This window comes from Acomys russatus, chromosome 13 (assembly GCF_903995435.1).
Source record: "Acomys russatus chromosome 13, mAcoRus1.1, whole genome shotgun sequence".
In the NCBI taxonomy this organism is placed as follows: domain Eukaryota; kingdom Metazoa; phylum Chordata; class Mammalia; order Rodentia; family Muridae; genus Acomys; species Acomys russatus.
Genome location: NC_067149.1, coordinates 45,378,381 through 45,399,557, shown reverse-complemented (window position 1 = coordinate 45,399,557; position 21,177 = coordinate 45,378,381). Strand labels below are relative to the sequence as shown.

The 21,177-nt window shown below is 52.5% G+C and overlaps 1 protein-coding gene across 1 annotated transcript in view; it reads left to right on the top strand.

Moving 5' to 3' along the window:
- Ret (ret proto-oncogene) overlaps positions 1 to 21,177 on the top strand; it is a 43,139-nt gene that overhangs the window by 5,274 nt on the left and 16,688 nt on the right. The window contains exons 2-11 of the mRNA XM_051155175.1: positions 7,497 to 7,760; positions 9,751 to 10,038; positions 11,507 to 11,745; positions 12,495 to 12,690; positions 13,303 to 13,502; positions 15,468 to 15,726; positions 16,065 to 16,190; positions 16,822 to 16,935; positions 17,610 to 17,729; positions 18,122 to 18,372. Coding sequence (XP_051011132.1) covers positions 7,497 to 7,760; positions 9,751 to 10,038; positions 11,507 to 11,745; positions 12,495 to 12,690; positions 13,303 to 13,502; positions 15,468 to 15,726; positions 16,065 to 16,190; positions 16,822 to 16,935; positions 17,610 to 17,729; positions 18,122 to 18,372 — 2,057 coding nt within the window. The remainder of the gene's footprint in view (positions 1 to 7,496; positions 7,761 to 9,750; positions 10,039 to 11,506; positions 11,746 to 12,494; positions 12,691 to 13,302; positions 13,503 to 15,467; positions 15,727 to 16,064; positions 16,191 to 16,821; positions 16,936 to 17,609; positions 17,730 to 18,121; positions 18,373 to 21,177) is intronic.

Genomic DNA, 21,177 nt, shown 5'->3' with positions numbered 1-21,177 from the left:
GCCCCTTGACATTTTCACACTTGGATTCCGAGAAGGGAAAGATGGGATTTTTTTTTGTTTTGTTTTGTTTTTTTGAGACAGGGTTTCTCTGTGTAGCCATGACTATCCTGGACTCACTTTGTAGACCAGGCTGGCCTCGAACTCACAGTGATCCCGTGCCTCCCAAGTGCTGGGATTAAAGGTGTGCGCCACCACCACCTGGCTAAGAGGGGATTTTTTTAATGTCTTGAAGCTTAAGAAACCAGAAAATGCTGGGGAAATATGTGCTGTGGGTGGCTGAGAGCAGAGTAAGCTGCAGGCTACATGGTGAGTGGCGGAAGGCTTCACCTAAGTTCCTTAGACATTTGGCCAGTGTGATTAGAAGAGATAGGGGCTGATTCTAGGGGACCTGGGACTTTGTCTTCTCTACTCTTGCTTTATGGCCCTCTACCTTTACCTGGGGGCATTGGCAGCATGGTAGAAGGCAGGAGTTGATCCCAGCCCCACCCCCCATCCAAGCAGCAATGGTTCTGGGAGCTACTTGCCTTCCAGGCAAGGCAGGTTTGTGTGGGCTTTGACCCCATGAGAGCTCTACCTGGCTTCTGACTCAGCACAGGTGCTCAGCTGGAGGTCACTTTTGCAAAAGATTAATACAATAGGTCCACGGCCACATGGCCTTAGAAAGTCTGCACTGAGGTACATTTTAGGCGTTTTCTTCCCTAGCCATGCCAGCCTGTATCTGCAGTAGTGGGCAGCAGGTGCTCTACCTATGCCTTGCTTTCTATAGCTCAGGTACAATCCAGGACCATATCTCTAGGGATGACGCCACACACAGTGGAATGGGTCCTTTCCCCTCAATTGTCAATCAAGAAATTTCCCTCACAGACTTACCTATAGGCAAATGTGATGGTGGCATTTTTCTCAATTGAGGTTTTTCTCTTCCCAAATCACTCTAGCCTGTGCCAAATTCCCCTCGCCCCCGTGTGTGTGTGTGTGTGTGTGTGTGTGTGTGTGTGTGTCTAAACTAAACTGACAAGCTCAGAGCCTGTCACTAGCTTTTCCTAGTAGGCCTCTCTGCCCATTTTCCTGGGTGGCTCTGCAGGAGCCTGTCTTGGGCCCCACACCTGTGGGTAACGGAAGTGATGGCTTGTTGAAGTTGTCTTTTTAAAAAACGTTTTAAATGAAACTGACATGGGTAACTATTTTTAAGAGAAAAATGCAGTAGCATTTAGGCTATACCAGGGTGTCCAGGTGGCACCTCTCTAGTGACATCACACCCTCATTACCCCCCAAAGGATACCCACTCCACACAGTTGTGCCCCGTTCTCCATGCCCCTGTCTCTGGTCACCACCAGTGGACGTCCATCTCTGGATTTAACCATTCTGGGGCATTTCGTGTAAACAGTGCAATGTTTGTGGAGTTTATTTTCATGGTAGCGCATGCCAGGATGCCATTCTCTTAAGAGTGAGTAACAGCTCTTCTTGTTTGGACCGGCCACTTTTATGTATCCATTCCCTTGATCCGGAGGTGTTTTTGTTCCACCGTGAACAATGTTTCCAGGCTTGACCTCTGAAGCCTCCTGTTTAAGACTTGTTTTCAGTTTTCCTAGGCAGCGTCAGTTTCAGCCTCTGTGAGCAAAGGTTACATCTCACCCTCACCCTCTCCAACTCTTAACTAGTTCCTGTTTTCACATCCCAGCCTTCCCAGTGGGCTCAGAGTGGTATTTCATTGTGGTTTTGGTTTGAGTTTCCCCTGGAGATTCGTAGTGATCTAGTTCTAAGACTGAATGAACATCTGTTTACACACTCACTGGCCAGTTGTGCATAGTATTGGACAAGACTCTTGGTGCCTTTGCCCATTGTTTGTATTAAGATGCGTATAAGCGCATTCTGTTTACTAACACACACCCCTCTCTTTTCTCCTACCCACCCCTGTCACCACAACCCTCCACAAGTCCCGTTCCCATACTTTTTTTTTTTTTTTTTTTTTGTCTTTTTGTTTTGTTTCTGTGATGAAATAATTTTAACCAGGACGCTCTGTGAGGCCGTGGGTTTAGAGCTACCCATTGGAGTTTGTTGGGTTACCACAGGAACTTTCCCTCTCTGAGAACCAATCAGAGCCAATAATTACTCAACAGGGATGGCTAGGGCCCCTTGAGCCCACCCCACGAATGGGGCTTGTGCAGTTCCAGTGTGGGCATGCGCAGCTGTGGTGAGCTCATGCAGTGAACAGTGACTGTGTGATGCCCTGGGGATAACAGTTCTGGGCCCTTCTCCCTTTCTTCCTGCTCTTCCGCTCTTCCACAGTATTCCTGAACCTTGGAGACTGTAATATAAATACCTTTCTCGAGGTTGAACACCTTTGGCCATTTTTAAATTCAGTGCCTTGGACCAGTCATCCCTGCCAGGCTTGACTGAGAAGCTACTTCACCCTGTAGCATCAGTCAGTTGAGGGGAGTCTTCTTGAGAGGACAGTGGTGTCCTTGTATGGATAGATGTTGAGTCTGCACTGCCGACTGAGTGTCTGCATTTCACAGGAGACTGGGACGCTTGCGCATGTCACACCGAGCGCACATGTTTCACAAACAAAGACATCGCAGCTAGTGCAGGAGCAGATGTCCTGGGACCTCCCTGAGAAAGGGGAAGATGCTGGAGACCAGTGACGCATCCCACACCCAACAAGAGAACTGGCAGGCTGGGAAGCTAGGGCTGCCCTCTCACTCTGCTTCTAGCTAGACTAAAAATAACCAGGCCGATTGGTCTAAGTTGATTACAGTAATTGCTGCCGTGATGTCATGCTGCCGGCCAGAGCCGTGTTGCAGGGACGGTAGTCTGTACGGAGGCAACGGCCTCCCTCCTGCATCCGTGCTCAAGGTTTGCAACCACAGATAACAAGGTCCAAGGTCCAGGTATGAGGGAGTGATGGGCCTCCAGCACTGGCCTGCTCTGCCGTACCAGGGACTGCAGGCTTGCAGTGTGTTTGGCTCCAGGTCCTTATGGGGCCAGAAAGGGCTCCTGTGAGGTTCCCAGCTTTTATCCCTCCAGAGCAGATGCTTGGGACTTTTTTATTTGCCACACTGTCTTAGGGTTTCTATTGCTGCGATGAAACACCATGACCAAAAGACAAGTTGGAGAGGAAAGGGTTTATTCAGGTTCTGCTTCCAGATCAAGCTCCGTCATTGGAGGAAATCAGGACAGGAACTCAAGCAGGGCTGGAACCTGAAGGCAGGAGCTGATGCAGAGGCCATGGAGGGGTGCTACTTCCTGGCTCGCTTCCTCAGGCTGCTTTCTTCCAAAACCCAGGACCACCAGCTTAGGGATGGCACCACCACAGTGGGCTGGGCCCTCCTCTATTGATCACATAGATCATTGAGAAAGTGGCCTTACAGCTGGATCTCACAGAGGCATTGTCTCAACTTCGGCTCCTTCCTCTCTGATGATTCTAGCTTGGCTCAAGTTGACTCAAAACCAGCTAGTTCACACCCCCATCCCAAGAAACGGCTGCTGCTTCTGCTCCACAGACTGCAGTGGCCTCCTTCCTGCTGCTGCAGCACCTTTGGTCTGGACATAATGGATGGCCAACTGATTTAATACCTTCTCCCTCGCCCAGGGCAGATCCTCGCAGTATGGACACACAGAGGCACACTGAAGGACTGTCACATGTGGGCACACCTCCCTCAGGGGCTGTCCTGTACAAGTTGTAGGTTACAAGTGAGACACCCACACGAAAGCAGGAAGGGCTCCATACCTGACCACAGCCTCCACCGTCTGACATGTTCAGTGGGAACGGGACCTTGTGACCATAAGAGGGAGGACTCCATAGTGTTCAGTCAGTTCTCACTGTGTCCAGTGAGTTGGGCTCGTGAGAGTCCAACAATGGCTTCTGGACCTGTGGGTGCTCTTTCCGTGTTGGAACCCCACCCCCACCCTGGCCCGCACACATTCCACCCGGCTTCAGCATTCTGAGCTCTCGGTTTGTTTTGGGTCTCCTGCCCCTACTCCATCTCACTGAAATATTAAAGAGCCATCTTATAAATGTCAAAGAAACTTGCAGGGCCCTTGTAGATGGCCCTTGGTCCTGGGACTCTGTGACCTCGTTTCTCCAAAGCACTATATGAACAGCTGTCACTGAACAAGGATCCTGGGCCAGACTCTGGCTGAGTCCTAAATCACTCTCCGTGGCCTCAGGCCACTTTCTGTCTCTGTCCATTGCTCAGTGAGAGAGGAATCCTAATGTCCACTAAGTGCTTAAAACAGCAGGGTGGAAATCCCATTGGTGAATATTGAAGGTGACACAAAGAGTGCTGGGATGGAGTGTCAAAATGGAGCTTGAGGTATGTGGGGTGGTCACTCAGCGTGGAGCCGTGGTCTGAGTCATAGTGCTCTGCTGGCTGTGTGGAGAACAGCTGCACAGTCCTGAGTCATCAGGGTCAGAGACGCTAGTGCCTTGGCCCAGTTGCCACAGCAGTTAGTTAACTGGGGCTACAAAGCTCTAGAGAGAGCCGGGGAGTCAAAGGGGCCTGGTCACTCATAACACACTCAGCCACAGGCCACTTGGGTGGCCAGGCTTTGCCCAAGTAAAGAAATTAATTGTCACCTAATTGACAGTTTCCTTTGTATAGCAACCGGAAGGAACTGCCAGCAAGACCCGAGATTAAGTCTGTAGCAGCTGGGAAATCACATTTGGGTGGGAGCATCCTTCATCTCAGGGAGGCGCTACTGCAGCTGGTCTGGGTGGGCATGGAAATGCAGGTGGTAGCCACAGTGCATTCTGGGTAAAGCCTGGTGCCCACGTTCTTTGAAGAAGAAGAAGAAGATTTGTGTATAGAGGACAGTTCAGGGCTCTGGCTAGTCCAGTGCCCAATTAACCCCTAAATTCAGCTGTGCAGTAGATCCCTGCCCCAACCCAAAGCAGGGAAATGTAGATGGTGCTCTGAGACTTGAGGGCTGAGCCCTGGAAGCAGTACCAACGTGATTATGAGAGGTGATGTCCTACAGCGCAAGCTCAGGAGATGAGACATGTGAGTCCCATGCCTGGCTGTGCAGGGGGAGCAGAGCCTCTCCAGCCAGGAGCAGCCCCACCCCACACCGTGTCTCCTCTTCTGTGCAGCGGCTCTTCGAGGCTACCAGCCACTCTACTGTGGAGGCCCAGTAAGAGAGGTGACTAAGGCGGTCCCAAACACTGAATCCTTTGCTCTACACCGGTAGGGGTCCAGACTTGAAGCTGTACTACTGTGCGCGGACTCTGAAGATGGCTCTGCGGGTGATGCTAGTTATTTGTAGAGAAGATGAAAGTGATGGTTAAGACTGTGATGGTGGTTATGGTGCTGATGGTGCTGGTAGACAGTGGAGATAAAAGTGTGGGGATGGAGATGATGCCATTGTTCTTAGAACATCACGTCCATCAGCTAAATTTTGCTCCCAACAAAGAATGTATAGCCCTTGCCCAAGCCAGTGCCCCCACTCTGTCAAATGTGGTACACTCTGTCACCCCAGGTTTAGTCCATGGTCTTGCCTAGAATCCACAAGCTGGTGCAACCTGTCGCTTCTGACAGGCCTTCTGAGGTTATGGTCTCTTAGCCCTGAGAAGCTAGACTTAATTATTAGCATCTGCCTTTTCTGGCTCTCTTTCCTGAACTTAACATCTTCTTCAGCCCTCTCTGTCCTCCAGACCAGGCTACCCCTGACCTGGCTGACACTGTCACCTGTTCCATGCTTCCTAGGAAAGCCCCACTGGCCTCCACCTGTGCCCACAGTCAAGTGACTCAGAACAAGCAGCTTAGGTCTGTGTTGTCTTCTTGTTGCTGTGACTATGTGCCTGACAGGAAACAACACTTAACTGCTGAGCCATGTCTCCAGCCCCTTGGTTGAATTTTGCGCTAGTTGGGGTTACTGTTGCTATGATGGAACACCCTGACCAAAAACAAAATTGGGGGAGCAAAGGGTTTGTTTGGCATACACTTCTACACCGTAGTCCATCATTGAAGGAAGTCAGGACAGGAACTCCCAACAGGGCAGGAACCTGGAGACAGGAGTCAATGCAGAGGTCATGGAGGATGGTGCTTACTTACAGTGTTGCTCCTGATGGCTTGCTCAGCCTGCTTTCTTTTAGAATCCAGGACCACCAGCCCAGGAGTGGCACCCACAATGGACTGGGACCTCTCCCATTAATCACTAATTATGAAAATGTCCTAAGGCTTGCCTTCAGCCAAGTTCTTACAGAGGCACTTTCTCTATTGAGATTTCCTCCTCTCAGATGACTATAGCTGGTTCAAACTGACATAAAACTGGCCAGCACAGCATAAGAATATTTTTCATTTGAAATTAAAGCTGAAAGATGCCTGTGCTGTCCATTGCACCTTCTGTGTTCCCATCTACCCATACGCAGTAAAGATGCCTCCAGCTTTGGCTGTTGTGATTGGTGCTACTGTGAGATGGATGTATAAATGTCTTTGGGATTTAAGTTTTGGGGGATGATACTGAGAGATGCAACTTCTGGATCCTATGGGGGAATATGTGATCAGTCATTTGATAGACCCGCATGTTTTCTGGAGCATCCATACTATTTTTCACATTCTGACCGCTAGTGTGCACAAGGCTTCTGAAGAGCTCTTACTATTTAAAACATTATCATGAAAAGTAGAGGGCGTATACAAAGTCAGCAGTGCAGCAGAATGAGCTTCAGCCAAGGCCAACACCTGCAGCCTCTCTAGTTGGTACATCATCCTTTTAGATGGAAGTTGCATTGCCTAGTGGTAGTTCCCATAGCTGTGACCAAATGAACGTATAGGAACAACTTAAAGGAGAGAAACAGTTTGGGCCCTGGTTTAAGTCCATCTTGGCTGGAAGGACGTGATGGCGCAGGACAGTCTACATCATGGTGGGCACAGGAAGCAGAGACTGAGTCCTGGCTCTCATTCGTTCTCCTGGGAAGCCGTCCAGGCCGCAGCCTACGGGACAGTGCAGCCCACATTCAGCGATGATTCGCCTCCCCCCCCCCGTTCCCCCCCTAAGTCGAACCTCTCTGGAGATGCCTGACAGACACACCCAGAGTATGTGTGTATCACTAACCTCTGAGGTGCTTGCTAATCAACCAAATGGACAGTCAAGATGGGCCATCACAGATTGGAAAGCATCCATCTTAGCTGTGCGATGTTAGGAACTGGATCATGCCCACATGATCTGTCTCATACGGACGCAGGTTATTTATATCACCCTAAGCCCCCTTCCGCCTATACCTACCTAACAGCCCGATTAGTCACCTGAAACCCGTTGAGAACCCAGTTCTGCCTGACTGCTTCAGCTGGACCGGATGTCTGTGAGGCCATCGGGGCAAGCATGGGTAGTGGTGGCCCATCTTTTTCTCTTTGCTGTAATGGGGTTATGTTTAGCCATGCTAATATCCTTTGGACTAGAGGCGAGAAGTTCTTGCTAAGATTAGAATTTTGTATTTGTTTGTTTTGTCCATGAAGGAGCTGCCTCTCCCACCCCCACTCACGCTCTTATGTCTCCTGCAGCCCCACTGGGCCTCTACTTCTCAAGGGATGCTTACTGGGAGAAGCTGTATGTGGACCAGCCAGCTGGCACCCCGCTGCTCTATGTCCACGCTTTACGGGATGCCCCTGGAGAAGTGCCTAGCTTCCGCCTGGGCCAGTACCTCTACGGCGTCTACCGCACACGGCTGCACGAGAATAACTGGATCCGTATCCAAGAGGACACTGGCCTTCTCTACCTCAACCAGAGCCTGGACCACAGTTCCTGGGAACAGCTCAGCATCCGCAGTAAGCTAATGGCCTGGTACCCCATCCCCACTCTACCTTGGCCTAGCCCTCCAGCTGCCCTCGTCTCAGCTGCCAGTCTGAGATTTGAGATGGCTGCTGTGGGCAAGGGTGTGTAAGGCGCAGGGCGAAGGCAGCTGCTTTGTATCCAGCCCAGTGGGGGGACCCATGTGACTTTGGGGGCACTAATTACTTCTGGACCTCCTGAGGCTATTGGGAGAATGATGCAAATGATTTGGCACCATCCCCCTCCCCCTTTCTGTGGAGCAGAGTCTACGTGCAATGGGGAGATAAGGGTGTGCAAGTTGTGTCAGAGATTCTGAGGGGCAGGGATAACCCCAGGGGGTTAATTTAGCTAGTGACCTGGAACTTGCTAAAGACTACCAGGTCCCAGGAAGCATGTCTCCCCATCTGCAACAGGCTGGCTGGGGTGTCCAGGACAGAGGCAGAGCACATGGAGACCCAGCCAAGCCAGCAGCACAAAGCTAAGGCTGGAGCTGTAGTCAAGGCAACATAGGATGTTAGCCCTGGTGGGGAGAATGAAGACCTGAGTGGCTTGTGTGACATGAGGTGGTGACACACCTCCCAATACCACCTCTGAGGCGAGGCCCTCACTCATCCTTAAGTTCCTGCCCACAAGTAAGAGGCAGCGTAGAATACTGTGAATACAGAGTGAGCAGCATCCTTAGAGTGTGTAAAATAACTGACCTGTCTGACAAGCACAGCCAGGATGGTAAGATGGAAAGGTGTCCGAGATGAGCAATTCCCTTCCAGCATAGTCCCGACCAGCAGTTCTCAACCTATGGGTGGAGACCCCACGGCCGGGACTCATATCAGATATTTTACTTATGTTACAGTTTGTAACAGTAGCAGCATTAGAGTTACAAAGTAGCAACGAAAGAATTTTATGATTGGAGGGCACCACAACACAAGGAACTGTATTAAAGGGTCTCAGCATCAGGGAAGCTAAGAACCACTGGTCTACACAGCTCCTGGAGGAAGTGCTCTGAGATGTGCCTTGGTTTTCGTATATGTTCTTTCTCCTGAGCCATATTGGAAAACTGAGGAACGAGAATCCCTCAGGGGGAGGCCAGGGTGGGATATGCTGTGAAGCTGTAGTTCCCTGAGGACCTATACCACTTTGTATTTGGGCACTGCCTGCTCTAGTCAGGAGAAGCACACAGCCATCCAGACAGTTTGTTCAGAGAGCACTAACTGCAGTGGGGGCCGTTGTAATGCAGTGTAGGCTAAGGGAAGGCGAATAGAACCCTGTAGCCACCAGCCGGCAGGGCCTAAGGTGGAGGGAGGTCTTGGGGAATGCCTGCCTCAAGTCAGCGCTGGACTGCACTAAACTAGGATGTGGTTGCCTCAGCGGTAAAACTTAAGTGAAAAAGTCTTCCTCTGCGAGTTACTGAAGTCTGTGCATGGGGTGTGCCTGTCGAGGGGGGGGTCGTGGGGAGGGGGAAGCACTTTCCCTGGAGGGGGAGACCTGGTGGCACTCAGAGGAAGGACAGCAGGTTACCAAGAAGAGACTTGATACCCTATGAGCATATACAGGGGGAGGTAATCCCCTTCAAGAACAGTCATAGGGGAGGGGAATAAGGGGGAAATGGGAGGGAGGGAAGAATGGGAGGACACAAGGGATGGGATAACCATTGAGATGTAACAAGAATAAATTAATAAAAAAAAGAAGGCAGGTAGTGCTGCTGGCCTAGGAGCCTACAGGAACTACACTATGAGGTTATACACCTGGAGGGACCAGGATCATTAGCCCCAGGGCCTGAGCAGTTCTGTCAGGAAGCACCTTTTGAACAGAAACCCAAAAGACAAGAGAAGCAGAGAAGAGGGCTGCTGACCTCTAGGCCTCAGCGCCCTGCAGCAGAGGTGGACAGGCAGCAGCTGAGGCCTGAGGACCAGGCTGGGCCCTGACGTTCCTGGCCCCTCCTATTCACTCTTTGCCTGAAAAGAGGCTGTCTCCTTCTCTTCCCTACAGATGGCGGCTTCCCCTTGCTCACCATCTTCCTCCAGGTCTTCCTGGGGTCCACAGCCCAGCGAGAGGGTGAATGCCATTGGCCAGGCTGTGCCCGAGTGTACTTCTCTTTCATCAATGACTCCTTCCCAGATTGTGGCGCCCTCAGATCCCGGGATCTCTGCATCCCGGAGTCAGGCCTGTCCTTCCGCATCAGGGAGAACAGGCCCCCTGGCATCTTCTATCAGTTTCACCTGTTGCCTGTGAAGTTCCTTTGCCCCAACATCAGTGTGGTCTACAGGCTCTTGGAAGGTGAGTCCCAGCTTCGTGGGGCTGTTCCTTTGTCACGCTGCACAGCAGGCGTAGTGCTATAAGCCCCTAGGATGAGCCACAGGTCCTTTCTGTCACTGTTCAATATTCCAGAGATACCTCTTGCATGTCAGTCATTAGCCATTGAAGGAGCTTAGGCTACAACTGTAAGCAATCAGTCTGGCATCTTGGGGTGCCTGGAGCCTCCGGCCATCTAGGGGATAGTGTCCACGAGTGTGTCAGGGAAGCTGGATGGCTTCTGGAAGGAATTCGGAGCAAAGAGAAGCCAAGAGAACAGAAAGGTGGCTGGCCTCGAAACAAGGTAGGTTGGTGGCAAATGGCTCTAGCCCCAGAGGGTTTGAAAGTAGGACCTTTTGTGGCTGGAATACAGTTAGCCACTGGGAGGAGCAGAGTCCAACAGGTATAGGCTAGTCATGTCAGGAGACACTTGAGGGCTTTGTTCCCTGGAACAGGGGGAGCGGTGGAAGGTGGGGGTCCGGGGATATGAGAAGTCTCCACTTGCATCTAATAGGGTTTAGTTGGATTCCTGTGTTGGGCATGGTTCAGGGTCAGGGAGGAATTAGGGAGGTATGTGGTACCAGGAGAGACCCCTGCGTAGGAGGATGGGCTGGCATGGAGTCAGGGAACCGCCTGGCATACTCCTACAGAGACCTGGATGGCCTGACTCATCCTGAGCTGGCTCTGAGGTGCTGAGCCCAGTTCCAAGGACCCTGCTAGTGTCAACAAACACGGCAAATCTTGCTGGGGAGCTGGCCCTTCTGGACAGGTGGACTTCACCCTTTGACATCCTGTCTGCTGACAAGAAACCCCAAGAGAGCCATCTCAGGGCACACCCCCAGGAGGTATACAGAAGGAGTGTTAATACCACATAGAGAAACAACTGTTTTAATAAAGTCAGTCTCCTACCCTGGATGTCCAGTATTTGTTTTAAAGTCACGGAGCTGGAATGTTTCTCTCACGTTGTCTAAAATGAGCAAAAACTATTGTCTGTGATTTAAAAAAAAAAAAAAAGCTGACATTCCTAAACCAGCTTGTACCTGGAGCTGACTCTCCCACCTATAGCCGCTACCTTCCTGTGCCTCCTCCCCCACCCAGCCCACTGCAGAGACCCGACTCTGTTGACTCTGTCGTTACTTGTCTGCCCAACTGCGTAAATGAGGGCTCCAGCCACACACACACACACACACACACACACACACACACACACACACACACACACACACAAGAAAACATAAGCCTCAAGCAGCCTACAGTTGGAGTATTGAGTGCCAGGTTCCACAGAGCCAGAGAGGGACAGCCAGCCACTAGGGTGCCAGACCCCTCACTGCTGAGTCGTCTTCCATTCTGCCCTCCACTCTGGGTGGAACCATAAAGGAGGCAGGCTACCCCCTCCCCCCCCCCACCCGAACTCTGCGGTGGTCATGCGGGATTCCCTTCTGCTTGGTGACAGGGGAGAACCTGCCCTTCCATTGCAACCGAGACCTAGAGGTGAGCACTCTCTGGGCCCTCGACCGGGAGCTTCAGGAGAAGTATGTGTTGGAGGCAGAGTGCATTGTGGACACTAGTGCCAAGGAGGAGAAGGTGACCGTGTCCTTCCCAGTGACGGTGTATGATGAGGACGACTCGGCACCCACCTTCCCCGGAGGCGTGGACACCGCCAGTGCTCTGGTGGAGTTCAAGCGGAAAGAGGTTTGTCCAATGCACTTGTCTGTCTGTCTTGTCCTGGTGCCTGTTTGGTGTTTGTCTCCGTCGGCAGTTTATACTTAATCTGTTTTGCTGTTCCACTAGCCATCTGGTCACATGGCGCTCAACTTGTCCTTTTTGTCTTGTCTGTTTGGCTGACTGCCAGCCAGATAGCCAGCCGTGAACTGGGCTCTGACTGTGAAGGCCTGAGCCTGGGGGGTGGGGTGGGATAGTGGGGGGTGCTTTGTAATCAGGCCAAGGCTCCCAGGGGTAGCATCGGGGAGAACATTCTGGCTCGCCTGACCTGGCAAAAAAAGAGGGTTACTCTCTCTTTCTGGCAGCTGGGCAACCTGTCACAAGAGTGTCTCAAGCAGTCAGGAGACTGGGGATAATTCTGTGAGGATGCCCTCACCCACGCTGCTCTTCTGACCAGCCTTGGTGGTGTGCTGCTGCCACCTGCTGGGCATCAGGTTGCTCTGCAGCCTGCTCCTAGGGGAACCAGGCACAGGATTCCTAGAGAGTGAGACTCTGGGGAAGGGAGACAATGTCTGATTGGGCAACCATAGAGTGACCGCAGAGGCCCTGTGGCTTTGCTCACAACTCTTACTGAGGCCCTGGGGACAAACATTCAATTCAGATCATCTGCACCTAGGGATGGTTCTGACGACACATACACTTGGGACAGTTCTAAGCTGTGCTAGGGCCTGTGGTGTTCTGACTATGCCTGTGCTAATGGCACTGTCTGCTGCTTGCAGGGCACTGTGGTGGCCACTCTGCAAGTGTTCGATGCAGATGTGGTGCCAGCATCTGGGGAGCTGGTGAGACGCTACACAAGCGCACTTCTCTCAGGGGACCCCTGGGCCCAGCAGACCTTCCGGATAGAACACTCACCCAATGAGACGATGGCCCAGGCCAACAACAACTCCGTGCGGGCAACCGTGCACAATTACAGTAAGGAGCCAACGGTGTGATGTCTTCTCAGAGCTTCAGGATGCTCGGTACACACCACGCGCACACACACACCACATACCACATGAAAACCACATACACTGTACATATATTCCATACACACCTAAATATACCCGACTGAGTACACCCATCCCAGCCACACACAGTCTGTGTATACAAATACTACGCAAACACCTTGTACACAAACCCATGCTAATTCTACACACACACACACACACACACACACACACACACACAGGCAGACACACCACATAGCACACTACACTCATAAATATGCATATACTCTGTATACGTATCAAATCACAGGACGTGGTATCCTATATATAAACACACAACACACATACCATGTGTACCTCCTGTCTCTGAAACACACACATGTATACACACACACAAAACACAGCTCAGTAGAGTGTCCAGCTTTTAAATGACCAGTACTACTGTGAGACTGCCCACCAGGCCTATTATCTAGGCACATATTTGAGAGCTGCATGTGTGTGCGCGGCTGTGTGTTAGAGTGGGTGTGTAGCCTGTGGCATAGAACACGCTACTGAAGCTGAGTGATGGCCTTTTGTCTCCTCCTGTGCTCACCTACAGAGCTGGTTCTCAACCGGACCGTTCCCATCTCAGAGAGCCGGACCCTGCAGCTGGCGGTCCTGGTCAATGACTCGGACTTCCAGGGGCCTGGGACAGGTGTCGTCATCCTCCATTTTAACGTGTCTGTGCTGCCTGTCACCCTGAACCTCCGCAGTTCCTACTCCTTCCCAGTGAACAGAAGGGCCCGCCGTTACGCCCAGGTGAGCCTGTGGCTCTCTGCACAGATTGAGGTTAGGGGGTCCCAAGACTGCAGGCAGGGCTGTGGGGGTTGGCACCTCTTCCCTAGCCCACCCAGTGCAGAGTTAGCACAGGTGGGGCCAGGAAAGGTTCCAGGGTGAATCCTTGAGCTCGTTTGTACATTTCTGACAGGGCTCCTAGCCCCTTCTGAGCTCCTGGATCAAGCTCTTCCATTTTTACCCCTCTCCCCTCTTGATCTCTTTTATAAAACATTTTTCCACTAACACAAAGCCTACTTGCCTACTTGGAAAGGTGTTCCTGGTGGACTTGTTCAGTGGGGAAAGAGGTTTGAGGAACCATTCCTCTCCGGTGACTCCATCAGGCCACAAGCACCAGTTTTTATTGGGGAGATTCCAAGCACACCGCAGACCGTCGTTAGCAGAAGAGCCCTGTGGAAAGAGGGTGGAGGCCACACCTACTTTTATAAGTTTGTTTGCTGGAGAAGTTAATAAGAGTGTAATGTTTGTATTTGTCTTAATTGAAATGGAAAAGCAAGAGACCAGGGCCATGGCTCCATCTGTGGTGTAGAACTTTCCTAGCAGACACCAGGTTCTACCCTCAGCACTCCTAAAATAAATGAAAATCAGAAGAGCGGAAAGTGAGCTGTGGTGTTCATTACAGATGAGGAGTGAGGTGGGCTTGTCCCTCACCCACCCCTTAACCAGCAGTGAGAGCATGCGCTGCAGTTCTAACTCAGTTTTTCTCCAGCGTGTTCTGGGTTTATTTGCGGTTTGGTGTGTATGGCTTAACTGACGGTGGCAGGCTGACCCGTCTTCAGAGTGCGTGTTTAGGACTGTCTCCTCTTGTCTCTGCAGTCTTTCCAGTTCTTACAGTCAGCTCCCGATCCCCAATTCTTCCTGTCACCAGCACAGTAAGGGACCTCACCTGTGTCCCTTGGCCCTTCTCTGGGGTGTGAACATCTGGTCAGGAGAGGGAAAGAGAAAGCCAGGGCCTGAGGAGGCATTAGAGGCATCCATTGGAGGCATAGCCACCAGTATTTAACAGACTCAGAAGCCCCAATCACTGTCCTTGAGGTGTGACTAGTTTCTTACTGTCTCCATAGTCTTTGAAGACAACATTGAGGTCAGGGACCTTGGATTGGTTTTGGGGTTTGGGTTTGGTTGTTTTTCGAGACAGGGTTTCTCTGTGTAGCACTGGCTGTCCTAGACGTGCTTTGTAGACCAGGCTGGCCTCGAACTCACAGCGATCCCCTTGCCTCTACCTCCTTGATTGAGTGCTGGGATTACAGGTGTGCGCCACCACACGGGCCTTGGATAGTTTTAAGGATCATCTGAGCAGATGGAAATGGCCGTTCTTTGTAGGGGAAAGTAAAGCAGATAGGAGGCTTGTTTGTTGGGGTGTCAGTGTGGCTTGTGGGGGACATGCCTAGCTCTGCCCTGGGTCTTAAGAGGCTGGCCTGTAGGTCTATTTTTACCTATAGACAGGGATTTGCAGCCATGACCACTTCTGCAGCGCTTAGCAGCCCTAGCTCACTGGAGTAGCTGAAAGGTAAAAGTCCAGAAGATGGCTCCCGAGTCAGGCATCCCCAGAAGGGTTCTCTTTCCAGAACCCCTAAAGAGGCCTCTTGACCTCAAGGGTGGGCAAATGACAACATTGCAGTCACACAGCTAGAGTACAGTGCTCTTAACAATCGGGAGAGACACGCAGGAATTATGGCTGTCACAATGTGACTCCCAGTGGATGTGTCTGTCTGGTGAGTTGATGCCCTTAAGCCAAAGGCTGGCCAGGCAGGTGGGCTTGTAGGTTCTAAGAACACTGGGCATTGAGACAGGCTGCTATCCAAGGTACTTGAGGAGCAGCCGGCAACTTGGTCCACCCAAGAACCTCTCCAGCTACTGGCTAAGGGGTACGGGTGCCACGCTCCTCATCCTCTCCTCCCTCCCCATCCCTCACCTCCCCGCCCCCAGATCGGGAAGGTCTGTGTGGACAACTGTCAGGACTTCAGCGGCATCAACATCCAGTACAAGCTGCAGCCCTCCGCCACCAACTGCAGTGCCCTGGGTGTGGTCACCTCAGCCGAGGACACCTCGGGGACCCTATTCGTAAACGACACAGAGGCCCTGCGGCGCCCTGAATGTACCGAGCTTCAGTACACCGTGGTGGCCACTGACCGGCCAACCCGCAGGCAGGCCCAGGCTTCATTGTTCGTTACAGTGGAGGGGACATGTGAGTGTCAGGCTCCACAGAAGGGGGAGGGACATTGTGAACGATCACAGAGAACACATGTTTGCCATGTCTCTGAAACTCTGGTGCGACCAGCATCGTATGTGTCCTATGCCATGGTCACCCTTTTACCCTTCTTGTCTTGGTCTGCTTCCCAGACAGTGGGATAGTGAGTATCTGCTTCTGGCTCTGGTTCATACAGTTTTCTCTAGTTAGTCCAGAACCCATAGAGCCTCACTACAGAGGCAGGGGAACTGTTGTCACGCTTTGACCACAGGGGAGGTCTGGAGACTAGGCCTACAAGCAGCCCCCTGTGACCTTGGCTTGTTTGTCACTCCCAGCTATTGCTGAAGAAGTGGGCTGCCCCAAGTCCTGTGCAGTCAACAAGAGACGACCCGAGTGTGAGGAGTGTGGTGGCCTAGGCTCTCCAACCGGCAGGTGCGAGTGGCGTCAAGGAGATGGCAAAGGTAGGCTGGGAAGGTGGGGGGTGGGGTGGGGCCCATGCTGGCTGCTGTCAGGAATGAGGGTGGCCACTTGATAAGGGTTCCTACAAGGTCCCTGTAGTGAGCTTCCCTAATTCTTGTCTTCTGAGCCTTGTCCCTCCTGTGGAACCAGTATCAGAAGAGAAGACAGGGCGTTGGGGTCACAGGGCTCTTGCCACCTTGATACTACAGGCCTCTCAGTTGGATTTACTCTAGGTTTGGAAGGGCCTGTACCAGCTGGGATGTACAGGGGACAGTTTTTCTTCTGGAAAGTCACAGCCAGGAGGTGTGACTGCCACCCTGCGGATGTGCCTAGCCCTCGAAGGCTTCCATTGCTTAGCTTTAAACAGATCCTTGCCTTTAAGTGGCCTTCTGAAAGGAACGCTATCTGCAGTCCTGAGGCTGCCCAGCACATCAGCCCTTCAGGGGGGGACCCCCTTGTCTCACCATTCCTCGGGTGGTATCTCAGGTGTGTGTGGTTGTCACTCTTACATGGTCTTTCATTTCCCTGTCCCTAGAGAGGCAGGGTTGGCCAGGGGACCATGACAGAATCAGACTGACCATGGTGGAATTTGCGCATGTCGGGGTAACAGCCTGCTTGTGTGCTCCATCACAGGCATCACCAGGAACTTCTCCACCTGCTCACCCAGTACCAGGACCTGCCCGGATGGCCACTGTGATGCTGTGGAGAGCCGGGATGTCAACATCTGCCCCCAGGACTGTCTCCCCCGTAAGCCCACCCTAGGCCTGCGGTGATGCATTTTTATCAGTGTACAGGGAAGGGCAGAGGCAAGGGAGCTAGTAGCAGCAGACAGCTTCGAAAACCCTAGTCCCTACCTGTACATGGTGTGGAGCTACATCTGTCTATTTGAATACATTATGCTGGCCTGGGGCATTGCTTCATGCCTGTGCATGAGCTTAGCTTACAGAGGGCTGTGGGCTCAACTTCAGCGCCAAAAAAGACGACAGATGTGTAACAGTGGGTTGAACCAAGCAGGATGTGTCAAGCCGCTCTTCCTAGCATTTCATTTGAACAATTGCTGTGTTTCTGCAAGTCTGAGCTTTTTGTAAGCCAGGCCTGTCTTATCCTTGGTGGAGCTCTGTGCTGCATTGCCCATTCTATTAGCTCGGGGCCCCACCTCCCTTGGTCTATTTCCTACATCTTTACTGTTACTGGGGGATGGGAGGCCAGCCATGGTTGATGCCTTCCAGGACCTCAGCAATGACTGAACAGTCTCGGTTCCCCCTACTTCTGTAGCCAGTGTAGAGGAACATCGTGTTAATCCCCCTGCCCAGGTGGAAGTGCTGCTGAGGCTTCTGCCCTTCACTTGGCTTGAGTCACAATCGGAGGACTCGGATATGTCAGGCCACACCAGGAGACTGAATAGGCCGCTTGTATTTCAGGTGGCAGCATTGTTGGGGGCCACGAACCGGGGGATCGTCGGGGGATCAAAGCTGGCTATGGCGTCTGCAACTGTTTCCCTGACGAAAAGAAGTGCTTCTGCGAGCCAGAGGATAGTCAGGGTAAGGGGTGCTCCACACCTTGGGGAGGCTCCCTGAACTCCCCAAACCCTCAAGAGAGTTTAAAGTAACATTTGTGAGATCCACCAAGGGAAGAGACTATGGGGAGGCAGATAGATGCCAGGAGGCTCCTCTGCCCCTTGGGGCCTGTTACCCATTCATACAATCATGACTAGGGGTACAGTTGATGTGGCTGGCACACTGCCTCTGCTATCTGACCCAGGCAGTGTGCTCAGGCCACAGTGTGCCACTGTTTCTATCTTGAGAGGAGAGTGAACAGTTGTCTAGGAGAGGCAGCACAGCAGTACCTGTACCTGGTGGTCAGTGCCATCTTGGACCACCACGGTGCAGTACCTGCAAGGCTGCTGACACCTGTCCCCATGCCCCCACCACAGGCCCACTGTGCGATGAGCTGTGCCGCACAGTGGTGATGATCGTGATCATCTGCTGCTTAGTCATCTCTGTCATGCTGACCATGTTCTTCTGCTACCACAAGCATGCGCACAAGCCACCCATCGCCTCGGCGGAAATGACCTTCTGCAGGCCGGCCCAGGGCTTCCCAATCAGCTATTCCTCTTCGGGCACCCGCCGGCCCTCACTCGATTCCATGGAGAACCAGGTCTCTGTGGAGTCTCTCAAGATCCCGGTAAGGGGCCCCAAGAGGTAGGTGGACAGTGTTGGGGGATACCTGGCCACACAGGCTTGCTTTGCTACTCGGGGTGTCCACAGGTGGTCAATATGGCATTGCCTATATCTCCTGCCGCATAGGACCAAGAGCAGGGACATTCCTGCCCTCAGACAGTCACCTTCCAGTGGGAAGATAAACTGTGAAGGGAGCCTTTCCAGGAAGTGACAGGTACTGATTTAGATGAGGTGTAAGGCTTTGAGCTCCCAGGGAGAATGGGCTTGGCCCTACATAGTAGGGGGAGGTGTAAGCAGAAGCCCCAAGGGATGGGAGCAGTAAGTCCTACATGTGCACACCCGCACAGGCACACACACACACATACACACACACAAGTGTTTTATCCCAGTGTAGAAACAGTAGAAGAGGCCCAGTGTTCCCATGGCATTTCACCAGGTTTCTCTATTGAGAAGTGAGATGGCTGGAGGTTGGGGGGGGGGGGGGTCGGGCGGAGAGTATAGGGATCATGATGAAGTGCTGGTGTCCAGAGTTCGGGGCAGCAGCAGTGTACAGGGCAAGTACCCCGGCATGGAGGGAGGAGGCACTGGGGGTGCAGAGGAAAGCCCCAGCCACTCCAGAGGTGGACGTACCTTTCCCTGGGTGCTGCCACTGAAGCCTTCCAGTCCTGGGCTTGTCTGGGCTTGCCATGCATGCCTTCTGGCCTTCATGTCCACGTAGACCCCACCTCTTCAGCATCCTGCTCTCATCCATCCAGGATTCGGAAGCCATAGGATGCTCTGAGATCAGCTAGGGGACAGTGTTCTGAGACAAGGGGTTATGAACAGGGTAAGCCACAGGTTTCCGTGGAGGAGCTGGGATGTGGATACCTGTGGAAGTACAGTGGCTGTGGCACTCTGCAGTCTCTGTTTCAGGCTGCAAGGTGGCCTTAGGTGGCTAAGAAGGCCTACTTCCCCCAGGGCCTATGTGAGTGACACCCAACCCTCCCCTCTGTCAGGGCCAAAGAAGCACCCCCTCCCCTAGATGTGCCACTGCTGTTCCTAGTGTGTGGTCCCTGTCCCGGGCAGCAGCTGGGATCTACAGCAGGCTCCTAGGGTAAGCTGCCAGAGCTGTCTGTAACCCAGGTAGCACAAGGGGCTGCATAGCAAGACCATGCTAATGTCCCCAAGGGTAAAGACGTACCATTCTCAGAGTCAGCCTGGCACCCTCAAGCTATACCCACCAGCTCCAGATGCGAGCACCACAACTCACCACTCAGCCTGAGGTCCCTGACATAAAACATGGAGAATTGCCCGGCGTGGTAGCGCATGCCTTTAATCCCAGCACTCAGGAGGCAGAGGCAGGTGAATCGCTATGCGCCTGGTCTACAAGGCAAGTCTAGGACAGCCAAGGCTACACAGAGAAACCTTGTCTCCAAAAACCAAAAAAAGAAAGAGAGGGAGAAGGGGGGGGGGACGTACTATGGTCCATTCCTGTCATCTCAGCACTTGGGAAAGTCAGGCAGGAAGATCACAAGTTCAAGGCCAGACTAGGCTGAAACAAAGCAAGCAAAACAGTAAGGATATTGGTTTTTTCTTAGAATTTTAAAGGAGGAGGTTTATACCAGTTTCAATGCACTTAGCATACCTCTGGTAAATGCCTCAGATAGGTTTCTAATGCCTGCAATAGCGGTGTGGCAGTAGGGTTGTGACACTAGGGATGTCCAAGCTTTCTTCACACCCAGAAGCTTTAGAAAACACCCAGGTCAACTAGGAGTTTGCTAGAGTGTGTGGTTGTGTGCTCCAAGGAGGCTATCCCCACATGCCATGGATGTGTGTATGTGTCAGAGGATGACCTTTGACCTGGGCCCATGTGTGCTCACTGGGCCAGCTTTGTGGAAGCCTGAAAGAGTCTTGCAGACAGAAACGTCAGGACATATGGGTTAATGGGCATCCAGTGTGGTCCCAGCACCACAGGGGAGGCTCCTTGCAGGATTGTGCCTGCCCGGTGAGAGTCTGGGGATATATCCAGAATGGTAGTATTAAGCCTGATACGTGGAAGGGACTCAAGTGGGGTGCTGGGAAGGCAATTTGCCAACCAGAGCTGGAGCTAGGGTATAGCAAAACGGGTGCAGAGGCCAGGCCATAGAGGGGCATCTGCCTCATACTTCAGGGTGGGCATTTCCCCAGGAGTCAGAGGTGCCTTTCTCTTTTTTTGTTTTTTCGAGACAGGGTTTCCCTGTGTAGCCTTGGCTGTCCTGGACTCGCTTTGTACACCAGGCTGCCCTTGAACTCACAGTGATCCGCCAGCCTCGGCCTCCTGAATGCTGGGATTAATGATGTGCGCCACCAGGCCCCGGCAGAGGTGTCTTTCTTTACAGGCAGCCGCACAGGGAGATTGCTCTTGAGTGTTTCCACTGTGGGGAAATTCTGGGCTGACAGTTATCCTGAGCTGTGGGTGCCCATTCAGCCCTTTAGGGGCCCCTGGGTGGGTGAGGTCAGAGAAAATTTGGGTCTGGGCTGCTGTCTAGTCAGCACAAGCAGCACTTTTGGACCCAGCTGGCCTTGAGGCTCAGAATTTGAGCCTGACTGGTCCTGAGTTGTTTGGCACAGTGGTGGGTGGGGCAGGGGGTTGGGGTCAAGAACTGAGTCTAGGCCCTCTGCCCCCCCCCCCAAGCCTCACTTAAGGTCTCTGCATTCCCAGTGGATGAGCGGTGCGATGCTAGGTGTGGCTTGGGTAATGGCCAGCTCCCTGCATGCTGGTCCTTGTCAGGGCAGGGTGAGGGGTTAGTATTTAATACCTTATTTTCTTGCTCAACTTTGCCCCTTGCAA